We start from the raw sequence: 12,157 nt of genomic DNA, 5'->3' as shown, positions 1-12,157 counted from the left end.
CATGAGACGCAAACGATCACGCATTCGAGGGATTTTTCGAGCTTTGGCCAGGGGAAAACAAACTGTGTATTTAACACATGCCCTGCCAAGGGTTCCCACAGTTCCGTCTGGTAAGGTAAGTAGCGAAGCGTCATGCAGGGTCACCTCTCTGCATGCGTGACAGCTGCTGCGTTCAAAAATGGGGTAGATCTTCCCAGCTACCAAATGTTCAGCCACTTTTGTGGAGGCGTTTGACCACAGTATTCTCTCTAATGTACTCCCCTCTGGGATCGTCACACTGCTTGTGGGTCCGCGAGCACCCGTGTAGTGTACTAGTGGACTGCCGGCGCGGGTATCGACTAGGAATGAACTCTGATTGTGAATGTCCTTAAGACAATAAAGAGTGCTTGGATAAGGCAAATGTCTTGTAGGAAAGAGGTTTATGGCTTCTCCAACCAGCGAAAGCTTGAAAGGCAACTAACGGTTGCGAGGGAACGATATTCCATCGCCGCTCGGCCCACCAACAGGTATTGGCCAAAGAAGGAGTTGGTCCCCCTTAAAGACAGATTACACTACTGTTTACGAGCAAATATTCACTCATTCTTACCAGAGCTTGCTTTAGATTCCCAGCGAGGCCGACATCGTAGGGATTTGGCCGCCCTGTGCGGCGTTTTTCGCAGAACTCGATGGTTGTGCAGTTAGTAGTGATGAGCATGCAGTGGAAGATGCAGAAAGGTAGAACAATGCTGAAACGCATGTTAAGTTTAGTTGCTTCATAAAGCTACTCATAGATAACCTACGCGAGCATGAAGAAACTCAATGCAGTCCCGAGGAACGTGAAGAAAACTTGCTCGAAGGAAATGTTAGAGTCGTCAATAGAAGCCCTGACTAGAAGAGCATGGATGTGCTGTAACCATGGCAATTTGTAGGGAGAGACCGTACCGGTGGCCGCCATGGTATAACACACAAATATCAGCGTTACGCCACTGTATAGCAGAGTCAAAAAGAAAAACTTGTAGTTGAAGAATCCGACGTCGTTTGCAACCTGGAACCCATATAAGCTTTCCACTAACCAGCTATGTAGCCATAGGAAACTCCACTCACCCATGGGCAGTAATGGTCCATCTTCAGGACACAACGACCACTGTTGCTGCTATGATGGCAGCGGTCGGGTTTATACTTGGAGCATTTGTGGCAGTATCTAGCTCCGCCTAAGAGTCAAGATTACAGTCCATCGGTATGTGCAAGAAAAGAATTCATCCCACCGTCTCGCTTCCTCTCCGTGATGAGACTAGGATTTGGCTGCCTCTCCCACTCGTGAGTGTCTGCCAGTCTTCATGAAGAATGATTTCGCGCTATACTTAAGGAATTAAATTTACCTGGAATACGCCCTGGATCAGTTGAATACGTTTTGTAGAACGACCATAAAACCATAGCAATTCCAGCATGAGCTGCAAATCAACGCTTTCAACGGGGTCCTCATTAGGGATGAACATCAATCGCCTTACCAACGAAGAAGTGAAGTGCTCCTACTGCAATAGCTCCACGGTCGCGATACTCGGGAGGCACCTCAAATTGAAACATTGGCAGGCAATGATACTGCAAACAGGTTCAATCGCATGCTTTTTGTGTATTTTGTGGGGAAAGAGAGCTTACCAGCAAGTAAACTGTATATAGAATGGCCATGACGCTGCATATCACCTGAAATGTTGTTGGTTCGCAGGCAACCAAAGAGCCGAAATGATAAAACTAGCCTACAATCATAGGAAGAAAGCGGGCAAGCCGCTTTCCTTGGTCTTCCCTTCTTTCCATCATGGTCAAACTGCCTTAGGAATTCCCTAAAAAGTACAGAGACCGTAGTGCAAAATCTCTTGCACGAACCGAAAGAAAATATGGTTTGGGGCACAACTGTCGCAGGCCTCTGCGCGAGGATTCAGGTGTATGTACGAACACCCGAAAGGCTAAGACGCACTTGCTGTCAGATTTTTCGAACGGATGTCCTTGGCAATGATGTAAAATTTAAAATACTTCGTTGAATAAATGAATATGCGAAGGCACTTGGTTTTGGCGAGGGTAAACGAACAAAAAATGTTCGTCCTCTTCCGTAGACTCATCTCTCAGTGTAAACAGCTGCCTATTTCACGAACCGAGATATCAATCGCCTCTGCAATGGTTTCTAATAGTAGATGTCTAGGAGAAGCGTGGCTCTCTCTTTGCCTCCATGTAATCTACGCATTTAAGTAGAAAGTTCCTTTCTGAAGGTAAAGCACAGCGTGCAACGCCATTACAGAGGACTCCGCAAATAGAAGCGGGCACCCACCGTCCACTGGAGAACTCTACACAGTGGAAAATCACTTTCTGAGATAGCGGGACAGCCTGTGTGTGTGGAGTGCGCACCAGACTTAAAGCCCCGTTTCTCTTCAAATCGGCTCAATCTATAGCGGCAATTGCTTGATGACCTGCTGGCCATCACGCCATACATTGAGACAGAACGGAGTCGAAGCCACCAGGATACATCGAAAATGGAGAACCCGTATGGGTTATTACTGTGTTGCCCGTTGTTGGGAACGGTCATGTGCATGACAGGTGTGCGCGCTCTGAAGGAAGCACCCGTTCTCCTCGGTTGAAATCACTTATTCAACCGATAGTCCTGAGTATTTTGGAATTGAAATAGCCTAAGCAATTTCTAGTTTGAGTGCAACTAGTTTGACGCATGCGCATACCGTAACCAAGGTGCGAAATATGCCGCAATGAAAATTCAACGGGGAATTAATGATGTTCTCATGGAAGTATGCTTAGTTGCATCAAGGACACACTCAAGCATGCTTTCTGAACAATGGGTAATCTGCAAAATTTAAACCAACGTTGGCGAATAGTAGACGTCAGAGCACTTATCACTGCGTGACTCCTTCGGGGCCGCATGATTTTGCTTGTGTGTTAGTGGAGAGTAGTCAGGTATAATTCCTCTTCCAGTTGTGCGAAATATTCTACTTTTGACATCTTCCAAGCAGTCCCACTTCGGGTGACTCTGAGAAGTATGCGCTTCCGCTCTCACAAGTTAATCTGCTCCGCAATTTTGGTCGGCTCGACGGAGCGAGCTGCCGACTGCAATCGCCGCGTCTTTGGGAATGCAGGAAATGCATTTACAGTGCTCAGTATTTGGGATATTCATTCGCAAATTTCAGAAGTAATTTAACTCAACTCTGACCTGGCTTTGAATTCAACTCACAGTACACGGCTGCGGACCTCGATCGTGTCCATGACGGGCTCGTCGATGTTACAACTTTTTGCCCTTTTGCCATAGACCAGCGTATTCCAGGCATTTCATATCAAAGCCCTTGGAGATATCAATTAAGAGAGGGCCATTTACCCCTCAAATGGCTCCAGGCTCCTAGCTGGTACATCGGGGCTCACGGCATGCGCAGCCTGCGCCTGTAACACACAGCAGCCCCGGGGATAAATTTACACATTCCTCATCTGGTGAGGACAGTCTTAATCGGCCTGCCTAAAGTGGAATGAGACGAAGCCCAATTCACCAATGGCTTTTGAATAACGCAAGCACGAATGACGCTGCTTGTGGGAAGCAAGGCACCGCTCGGTAGGCGAATTTGAGCCGCTCACCACGCTGCACCAACTATGTCTAGCACGGAGTGTGTTCGCTTCTGCACCACGTTGATAGCTCTTCAAAGGTTCAACATATGCCTATCATGGGCTTTCAAAGCAGCTGCTGCCGCAGTCCTGTTCTCAGGCACGCGTCCAGTTACGTGAACCATCTAGTCACAACTGTGGTCATATTAGCTTGGGCATGGAAGGCTGTAACTGGGCTTGCAGCAAACGAAGATCAAGCTGATGAGGCCCTACGAGAGCGCCAATCTGAAAGTAATGCTCTGCTTTTTGCTGAGCCTCTTCATGGTGATGGCATAACCTTCGTTGCAGCACAACTAAAAGCTGCATTGTCGTCTGGTACCCCATCACTGGATATGGTAACAATCGCCGCTGAAGCGGCTTCTTTAATATCGTGGAGCGAATGCTCTCGCTTCTGCAGCGGAGGCACCCAAACGGCAGATACTGAACGAGCAATAAAGCTGGCTGTTGAGGGGTTGCGTCGTGTTTTTTCTGATAGCGGCGAATGGTCCGATTCACATGTCGACGAGGTGGAAAAGAAGGTCACCCAGTTTACAATGGATGGTGACGCAGAAACAGGTCAGGCGAAAACTCGCCCTTGTAATACATTTAGCTGCCCTTTTGAAGTGCCAACAGATTTGAAGACTGCAAATTTGCAGATTGCGCGGGAGCCGGCATTGGTGGCTTCCTTCGGAGTTGTTCCTCAAGTAGAATTTAATGAATCGTGCAGGGAACGGCTGATGCTGGACCGCATCGATCAAGAGATCTGGACTGCCAGGCGGGCGGACCACTTGCATTATCGAAAGATGCAAGACCGGGAAGGGAACGGTCAAGGCTGGGAAGCCACTGTCCTTGCCCCAGAGCAGCTCAACCTGTACAGTTGTGTTACTTTGTGCCGATTACACCACAAGTGCAGTGCACTGATATACGCTGAGGATATTGTTCCTATGCAGTCGGAGGAGGGTGAAAGCGCTAACGAAGACCTTGAAGGGGACGCCCTGAATGTGTTAGAAAGCATCATAGGGAGTGCAGGTTCTGCAGTGAAGAGTCTTGATGAAAATTTGGCGGAACTGTCTACTGTGGATTCGAACTCGCTGAGACTGAATTCGCAGAACGGAAATCCGGTATGCACATTGTACACAGGTGTGAGGGTGTCACGCATTGCAGAATGTGGGACTGAGCCGACGAAACGGGCGGGGAGGGACACGCTGACTCTGCTCGTGACGAATCTAGACATAGCTTTTGCAGACGTTGCTCGTGTAATGCTGGCTTCAATGGCGCAAGAGCTTGACAGAGTGAAGAATGTGCTGAATGATGCTCGCCTCTTAGTCAACCAGACAAGCATAAGAAACTGGAAGCCTGCTAACGTCCAGCAAAGGGCGGAGCGGCTAGTGGGACGACTAATAAAGGCCAGGAACAGCGCTCAGTTGGTCAGTCATATTATCCCTGAGGCTGTCAGAGTGATGGAGGACGCAGCAGTTGCTGCTGCCCATGCTCTACGTGCCTCGCAATCAGAGGGAGACTTCGCAGTCCAGATTTCTCGTGTTGTTGGTGACGAAGACAAGAGTTCGTCGAAGCCAAAAGACGGCTTGCGGCAAGCCTTTTACTCACTAGCCCCTCAAAGCCCTTCTTGCCCAGTCTTCTCCGGCGTAGAGCTGCTGAACCGTGGGTGCGTGCAGCTCCCCGCCTTGCAGACGCACGGATCAGGGCTGGGGTCAGCTTCATCTCTGGATGCAACCGAAAGACAGCATATTTCGGGGGAAGCCAGTTTGATGACATGGCAAAAATGCCAAGATGTGCTGAACGATGTTTTGCAGCTCGTGAACAAGTACCGCAAGGCGGTTTCTCAGATAAAAGAGTCGGGGGAAGATGCCACAAATGCGGAAAAGGAAGCTAATCGATTACTGACACTTGTACTGGGTTTAAGCGCAGAGGAGAGGGCAAAGCTCTCCTCACCTGACATTTCTGACCGTCTTAAGGCGGAGACAGGTCTCATGAACAAGGACTTTGCCCAGTTTCTCGATGATAAGGACGCCATCGAACTTCGAAGGGAGGTTGTACAACGTCTGGGTGAAGGGACCGGCACTCTCTTTTCTGTATATAACATGGCTAAGCAAGTTTGTGAGATAAGAGCTGTGAGTTTCCTGGCAGTCTCCCCGAAACATTAAATTGCTTACGCATCCACATTGTCCTGCGTGTTTTCACTGTGCTAGCCTGTTGGCACCTGGTGGAAGTTCCAAGCAATGCATATTGTTTTGGATAAAACAAGATTTCCAAACGTTCTAATACTGCCTGAAAAACACCAACAACTCACTCAGACAGATGACTAACTTGTGCTGTGCTGCATGCGCGAACGCAGGTTTTTGAGCCACGCCATGCGGAGGCTGGCGACACATTAGGCGCCCAGTTTCCTTCTGCATGTGCTTCATTCAGCCCCTTCTCGTTGGTGTTCCTGCCCTCTAAAAGTAGTGGCTCTGGAAGCACTAGCTTAGAACTGGGGGAGCTCAAAAGCGAAGTAGGCACGTGTGAAGACACAACGTGCAAGTACTCTCCGTGGACTTCGTGGTCACCGTGCGATGACAGTTATCAGCTGGAGGCCGACACGTCAGACGAAGGGAGGAACAATTTGCAGCTTGAAATGGACGGTGTAGGCCGGCATACGCCAGCAATGTGGCAAGTTCGCGTCAAGGAGACGCTGATGCGCCCCAATGTGACGACGCGGTGTGATGCTATTATTGAGACTCGGCTCTGCAAGGATCGAGTAACAGCCGAGTCTGAAGCTTCAGGACTGATGAGTGGGTTCACTGTTGCCATTTCTAAATCGATTTCAAGTTGGTGTATTTACAGCCCATATTCAGAGTGGAGTGAATGCTCACCGGCGTGTGTGCCTGGTGACACTGCGAGAATCACTGCATACCGAACCCGTACACGCAGTGTGCATCAATATCCAGTACCAGGTCTGGCAGCCAGATGTGACAAAACTTCACTGGAAGTGCAAAACGTCTGTGAGGCTGTTCCCAAGTGTTCGAGCGAGAATGTTGAGGATGACAGAATTGATGCAGTAGGTGGCCACTTGGGGCTTGACAGAGAGAGTCAAACGGTTTCCTCTGCCATTCACCTGCATTCCCACGCAACCATGATGGATACTGAGGCTCTGGCAAGCGGGCGGATGCTTTTCAGTTCATTAACTAAGATGCCCCGCCCGAGTATTTCTTTGGGCACTGGTCCTGTAAAGTACATGGAGGAAGCGCAGCAAGAGTCAGGTGACAACTCACACGCACTGCCGCTTGGAGATGTTCCAGAGCGTTTTGTGACTGAACACTACGCTGAAGATCTTTCGGCATATGGAACAATCGGACAGCACTTGGATAAGCCTGCTGTGGACTCACTCACAGAAAACGAACCACTGAGCACCGCCGAAGACTCGACAGTTGCTGTGGAGGAGGGCAGTCAGAACCCTGAGAGTGGGCTATCACCTGCTGTCGCAGCCTCGACTGACGATGGAGGCACTTCAAACTCTGCATTTGAAGGTTCTACTTCTATGGCTTCTTATGCCGAGTATGGAGATACACAGGCACTGAAGGTCGAAGGGGATTCTGCTGCGGCACCTTCCACCGAGGACGACAATACACACGCTCTGTCTGGGGGGACACAACCTCTGGGAGAACCCGTGACTATCCCTTACGATTCGCCCTTCATTGAGGACACAAAGAACCATGTACATGAGGGAACTGCCTTGGTGCCTCCTTCTGAGAAAGGGGCTAATGGGTCGATTGAGTTGGCAGGCACGCAAGACGAACCGGTGGCAGCCCCCCATGACTCACATCTGAGTGAGAACACGTCCATTACTTTACCTGGGACCAATAACAACTTTTCAGGGGAATCAGAGAATGCTTCAGCCAACAGCAAACCGGCTTTGGAGGGACGCGTGGAAACTACTCAGCAGGCGTCTGAGGGTGATACAGCAGCTCCAGAATCTTTTTTCCTTGGGCTCTCTTGTTTCAGCTTTGTTGGCTGCTGTCTATTTGGGGCTCTCGCCTCCACTGTACTTGTGCTAATCACAGTCGTATGCAGTAGAAGGATTCGGTCCTGGCTAGGGTACGACTGGTCGGGGGCGACAGACGAAGAGCGCCTGGCACTCCTGAAGAATACGGCTGACTCTTCTCGTGGCGCGACTATACCTCTTGTGAATCCCGATGGTATCAATGTGTTGAGGCCTGACGGGGCTCCTTTGGTAGTATCTCCTTGCCTAAATCGCTCGGGTGGGCAGTATGTGACTCCAGATGGATCGAAGATTTTCACCACAGTTGAAGGCGATTTTGTCAACAGCTGGGGAGAGCGGGTTCAAGCCAGCGAGCTCCCAAAAGAACTCATCGCGACGGTAAGCGTAAAGATAACGTAAACACCGGGGCCCTTCCCTGCCCCAGCGGGGTAGGCTGGTGACGAATGCCAGATGACATTTTAGGCAGCTCTAGGGATTTCTGCAGGGTTTGTACTTTTGCTACTGCAGGTAGGTCCAGCTCAGCCAAAGGAATCCGTTCCGTCGCAACCGTTTGCAGAAACTGTTAAAGGGAAAGGGGCACCGAATGGAATATCAGCTAGGAGCGCTGGGCCTCCCAAACTGTTCGGCGAGCAACAACCGGCGGCGACGGCACAAAGCAAGGCGATGCCGTTTGTTGCTCCTCCAGCCAAAATGGTTCCGGAACCTAAACAGGTACCGGGGGTCCCTGGGACCTCCGCTATGAATTATGCGAATGCAAAAATGCCAGGATTGCCTACACCAAAGGCTCCAGGCACTGGATAAAGTCTGTTTCGCGTGCCTTTTAAACAGTTGACGTAACGCAGGGAGCCGCGGATGCATACTGCCAAATGCTAACATCAGGAAAGCAACTTGCAGCTCTCCGCCTGTTATTAAACAAAAGTTGGTTCTGCCTGGCAATTGACCCACCAAGTCCTCTTGGGCATGCTGAAATTTTAGACATTTTCACTCGCCTCATCCGCAGATCTCAAACCACCAGCATCCAATACTAGTAACCTGATTAGCTCGAGCATATCTGCAGCGTATTGCAACTTCATTTGAGACGTTTCAGAGCAACTACCCCACCATTTCCTGTGCACTGACCGGCGTTTCCATGCTGTTACGAAGTTTGCGTTACTCTTGCGCTGCACACTCCACGTCCCAGGCAATCAAGTAGCTTCACTGTAATGTTCAGCAGCCCTAGAAGATGCGGAAACCCACTGGTAAATCATTCTACACCATGTAGCAGCTGCTAAAACACAGTTGCCTTCATGGCAGCCACACCTGCGGAGTAGGATTCCACCTCGAATTTGTCAGCAACTCGTCGAAGGAGGTGGTGGAATGAACTCCTTTGCTGATTTTGTGTCTGTTTCCCGCAGAAATAGCGAGGGGGATGTCGCGTAGTTGGCGTTTAATGTACACAGTAGAGCAATTTGTCGGGTTGTTGATAAACCGGGGCCGCTTACACACAAGGCAACGAGCCAAAGAGAAGCCCGCTTATGATTAAATTTGCCCTAGTAACAGGCTTCCGTTCCTCACGGACCGAAGTGCCGTTAAAATTATTGAACCCAAGCAAAGTGGTTACTTCACGTAACTTAGCTGCCCAGACGAGAGAAAGCAAAACGGCATAAATGCTTCGGATGCAGCACGATTAAGCACACGTCAAGGGTGTAAAAGTATGATCTGGCCCAAACCATCTAGGCCTTTCAGTTTCTCTAAGCTATTGGCGTGGTCACTGCTTGCGGTTATGGTGAAGCATGTAAATGAGAGGAAAGCAATCAAGAACCACAGACCTCCAATGGCCCAGGGACGTGACTAAGAGCGATGAGCCTGTCACTTAATCCTGCACGTGACACCTAAAAATTGACTTAATCTTGCAAAAATGGTCTTCCATGCCCCATTCTTAACCTCCCGTTCTCATTGTGTCAGCGTTCGTTCGCGTGACGTCCATCTAGTTCGATACGCTCCCAAGGGGTTGTGGTCCTTTTTCCCTCCTGTATCATTTCCAGAGCCAGATGACTCCAAAATTGGACGGCAATCCCATTATTGCTCTTCAAAAACATGTTTATTGCTGCGTAGCAGCCTCCCTTTTACATCGACACAGGGCCCCCCAAGCGGGGGGCCCTGTGTCGCCTGGCCCACCGGTCTGAACGCAAACATACAGTTTACAGGTTCAGTCTACCTCTAAGTGTAAAATTCTATAAATTCTTTTTAGTATATACTGATGCGAATGTGCTACTAGGAGTTGTGGTGGTGTGGGGTCATTCTTGTTCTGCGGAACAACGGATGCAACTTCATGTCTTATCCGTCATTGCGTTTCTGATCCCTCACACACCTTTTAGAGGCTTCTCTACGTCTGTATCTCATTACCTTGGGTCTCAGTAATATAGAGCTCACCGACATTCATTCGGGGAGCATTCGTTCTTGCGGGCTGCATCACGCGCGGCGCACACAATGGACAGATCGGACCCTGAATCGGCCGACAGCTCCAAATCCTCTGCAGAGAACAAAAATGCGCGTGAAGGTACTGGTGGAAGGCCTAATCCCAGTAGTGCTGCAATTTTTGGATGTGGGAATCGTGAAGATACATCTGCAACCCGGATGGGTCTCTATGGCGCCCTGTCAAGCTGCACAGCCGCTGTATTCCTTCAACCCCTAGATATAATCAAAACCCGACAGGTGTTTGCTTTTCATAGCACCTCCTAAGAATTTCATGGGGACAACGGGACACGTAGATACTGATGTTTCCGCATTCAATGCTCCAGCTACTACACCATGCTTCAACTGCCGCCATTGCTGTGACAGACTCAACTTCTGCTCGCCTATTATTTGCGCTTTTTCCTGTGTGGATTCAGCAACAACAATGCCTCGCAGGGGTGCGACCTTCCATCAGAGCTGCTGCGTCATCGATATACAGAGAATATGGAGCCTTGGGCTTTTGGCGTGGCTCACTGGCCACTATCCTTCGGGTGGCCCCAGGGACCGGTGCGCATTCTAGAAGCAGTGTTAAGGGCCCATAATTAGGAATATTTTTGACTGTCTAGTCCTTGTTTGTGAAGTGGGGACAGCTTGTCTTTTGTTGCAAAGTTTGGGACAAGTAATCCCCCCTCAAGGGTAAACTGCAATGTTCCCCGGGATTATGGTGTTAACTTTTGCACACATGAGTTGCATGTGTGCATTTGTGGTCCAGGCATTTACTTTGCAGCTTTAGGGCCAATGATGAGCACATGGGGCGCGGTAGCACCTCTTCTGAAGACTTTACCGGTGGAGAGGATATCAGGCACGCCCGTTGAGGTATTTTTGCTCATGTAAATGTCCTTCATCGTGTGCTGTTTGTGCGCCCTTGTACAAGAGATATCCTCATGAATGACAAGCCTCATTTTACGTTATCTCTGAATATCTCATTTTGTGCTTGTTCAGTTTGACCCAAATGTCGTTCCTGCATGGTACCTCGGGGTCATTTCCGGCGTAGCTAGGGGAGCAGCCGTTGCCATTTTCAATCCGATTTCTATTGTGAAGACCAGAATGGAGTCGTCCTTGGTGAGTTTGTGTTCTTTGAATTTATTCTGGCAACGGGCAGTTGTACGGAAACACTGTGGTCCCTTGAGGGGATTTAATGGTGCGTGGAGACTAGATTAAGAATTCAGTGCATGCGAGTTACCATCTGGCCTGTGTATGGCTTCCCTTCCTTTGCTTTGTTTCCCTTAGGGCTCCGGAGGCATGTTGCAAGCTTTCACACAACTGCTCCGAAATGAGCGGCCTTTTGACTGGTTTCGAGGGACTCTTGCTACAATTTGCCGGGATTTTCCCTTCTCTGGGCTGTTTTTTGTGGTTTACGTGAACTTGAAAAGCCATATGGGTGTGGAGGCTGATGCTCGAGAGCGTGTTAGTTGTTATGCACTCCGGAATTTCGGTTGTGGTGCTTTTGCAGCTGCCACAGCCTCTGCTATCACACACCCGTTTGATGTGTTAAGAACTCGACTGCAACTGGATGGGGTGGCCGTTTCAGCAGCGACGACCTCTTCAACTGCAATGCGCTCTGTTGTCCGTGGCAGTGACCGGCAGGGACTAGCGCATAGAGGGCTTTTTCGGCGTGTTGCACAGTTGGCGGCAAACGAAGGACCGGATGTCTTGTGGCGTGGCCTTGGAATGCGCCTGCTGAAACGCAGCCTTATGGCTGCACTTACTTGGACTTCTTTCGAAGAGATAAAGTCAGCAATTTCAGGCCGTACTTAAATTCCCCCTGCTTTTGGGGGGAAAACTGAGAGCACATACTGCGTCTGTGGCCTATTCAACGCGTGGCCTACCGATATTCTTTTGATTGGACACGCCATAGTCCAGCTCAGGGTAGTGATAGAAGCAGCCGCTCCCCCCTTGAGCTTGGCATGGAGAGAGGCCATACGGTGCACATTCAGGTGCACGGAAGATATGCCCTACGCAATGCGTGTTGTTATTGTCCCTCACCGGTTCCTTCTGGGAACCCGTTCGTGCGAAAGCTGAGCCGTGGCTTTGCTTCATCAGCGAGCTAAAAGGTCT

General features: G+C 49.7%; 3 protein-coding genes across 3 annotated transcripts; 2 read left to right on the top strand and 1 right to left on the bottom strand.

Annotated features, from left to right (window-relative positions):
• Positions 1-456: 456 nt before the first annotated feature.
• Positions 457-1,794, bottom strand: EMWEY_00000500 (zinc finger DHHC domain-containing protein, conserved, putative; the record flags this gene model as incomplete). Its single annotated transcript, XM_013481248.1, has 10 exons — positions 457-534; positions 587-725; positions 780-867; positions 922-1,024; positions 1,084-1,190; positions 1,245-1,304; positions 1,359-1,430; positions 1,488-1,578; positions 1,636-1,680; positions 1,738-1,794. 10 exons carry the CDS (start codon positions 1,792-1,794, stop codon positions 457-459), a joined length of 840 nt encoding a protein of 279 aa, XP_013336702.1.
• A 1,892-nt stretch (positions 1,795-3,686) lies between these two features.
• EMWEY_00000490 (hypothetical protein, conserved) lies at positions 3,687-8,407 on the top strand (the record flags this gene model as incomplete). Its single annotated transcript, XM_013481247.1, has 4 exons — positions 3,687-5,738; positions 5,963-6,398; positions 6,570-7,984; positions 8,114-8,407. 4 exons carry the CDS (start codon positions 3,687-3,689, stop codon positions 8,405-8,407), a joined length of 4,197 nt encoding a protein of 1,398 aa, XP_013336701.1.
• A 1,668-nt stretch (positions 8,408-10,075) lies between these two features.
• EMWEY_00000480 (mitochondrial carrier domain-containing protein, putative) lies at positions 10,076-11,857 on the top strand (the record flags this gene model as incomplete). Its single annotated transcript, XM_013481246.1, has 5 exons — positions 10,076-10,145; positions 10,427-10,606; positions 10,812-10,915; positions 11,042-11,161; positions 11,330-11,857. 5 exons carry the CDS (start codon positions 10,076-10,078, stop codon positions 11,855-11,857), a joined length of 1,002 nt encoding a protein of 333 aa, XP_013336700.1.
• Between the last annotated feature and the right edge of the window lie 300 nt (positions 11,858-12,157).

Source organism: Eimeria maxima, genomic scaffold, assembly GCF_000499605.1.
Source record: "Eimeria maxima Weybridge genomic scaffold, Emw_scaff3, whole genome shotgun sequence".
Lineage (NCBI taxonomy): Eukaryota > Apicomplexa > Conoidasida > Eucoccidiorida > Eimeriidae > Eimeria > Eimeria maxima.
This window is presented reverse-complemented; position numbering and strand designations above follow the sequence as displayed.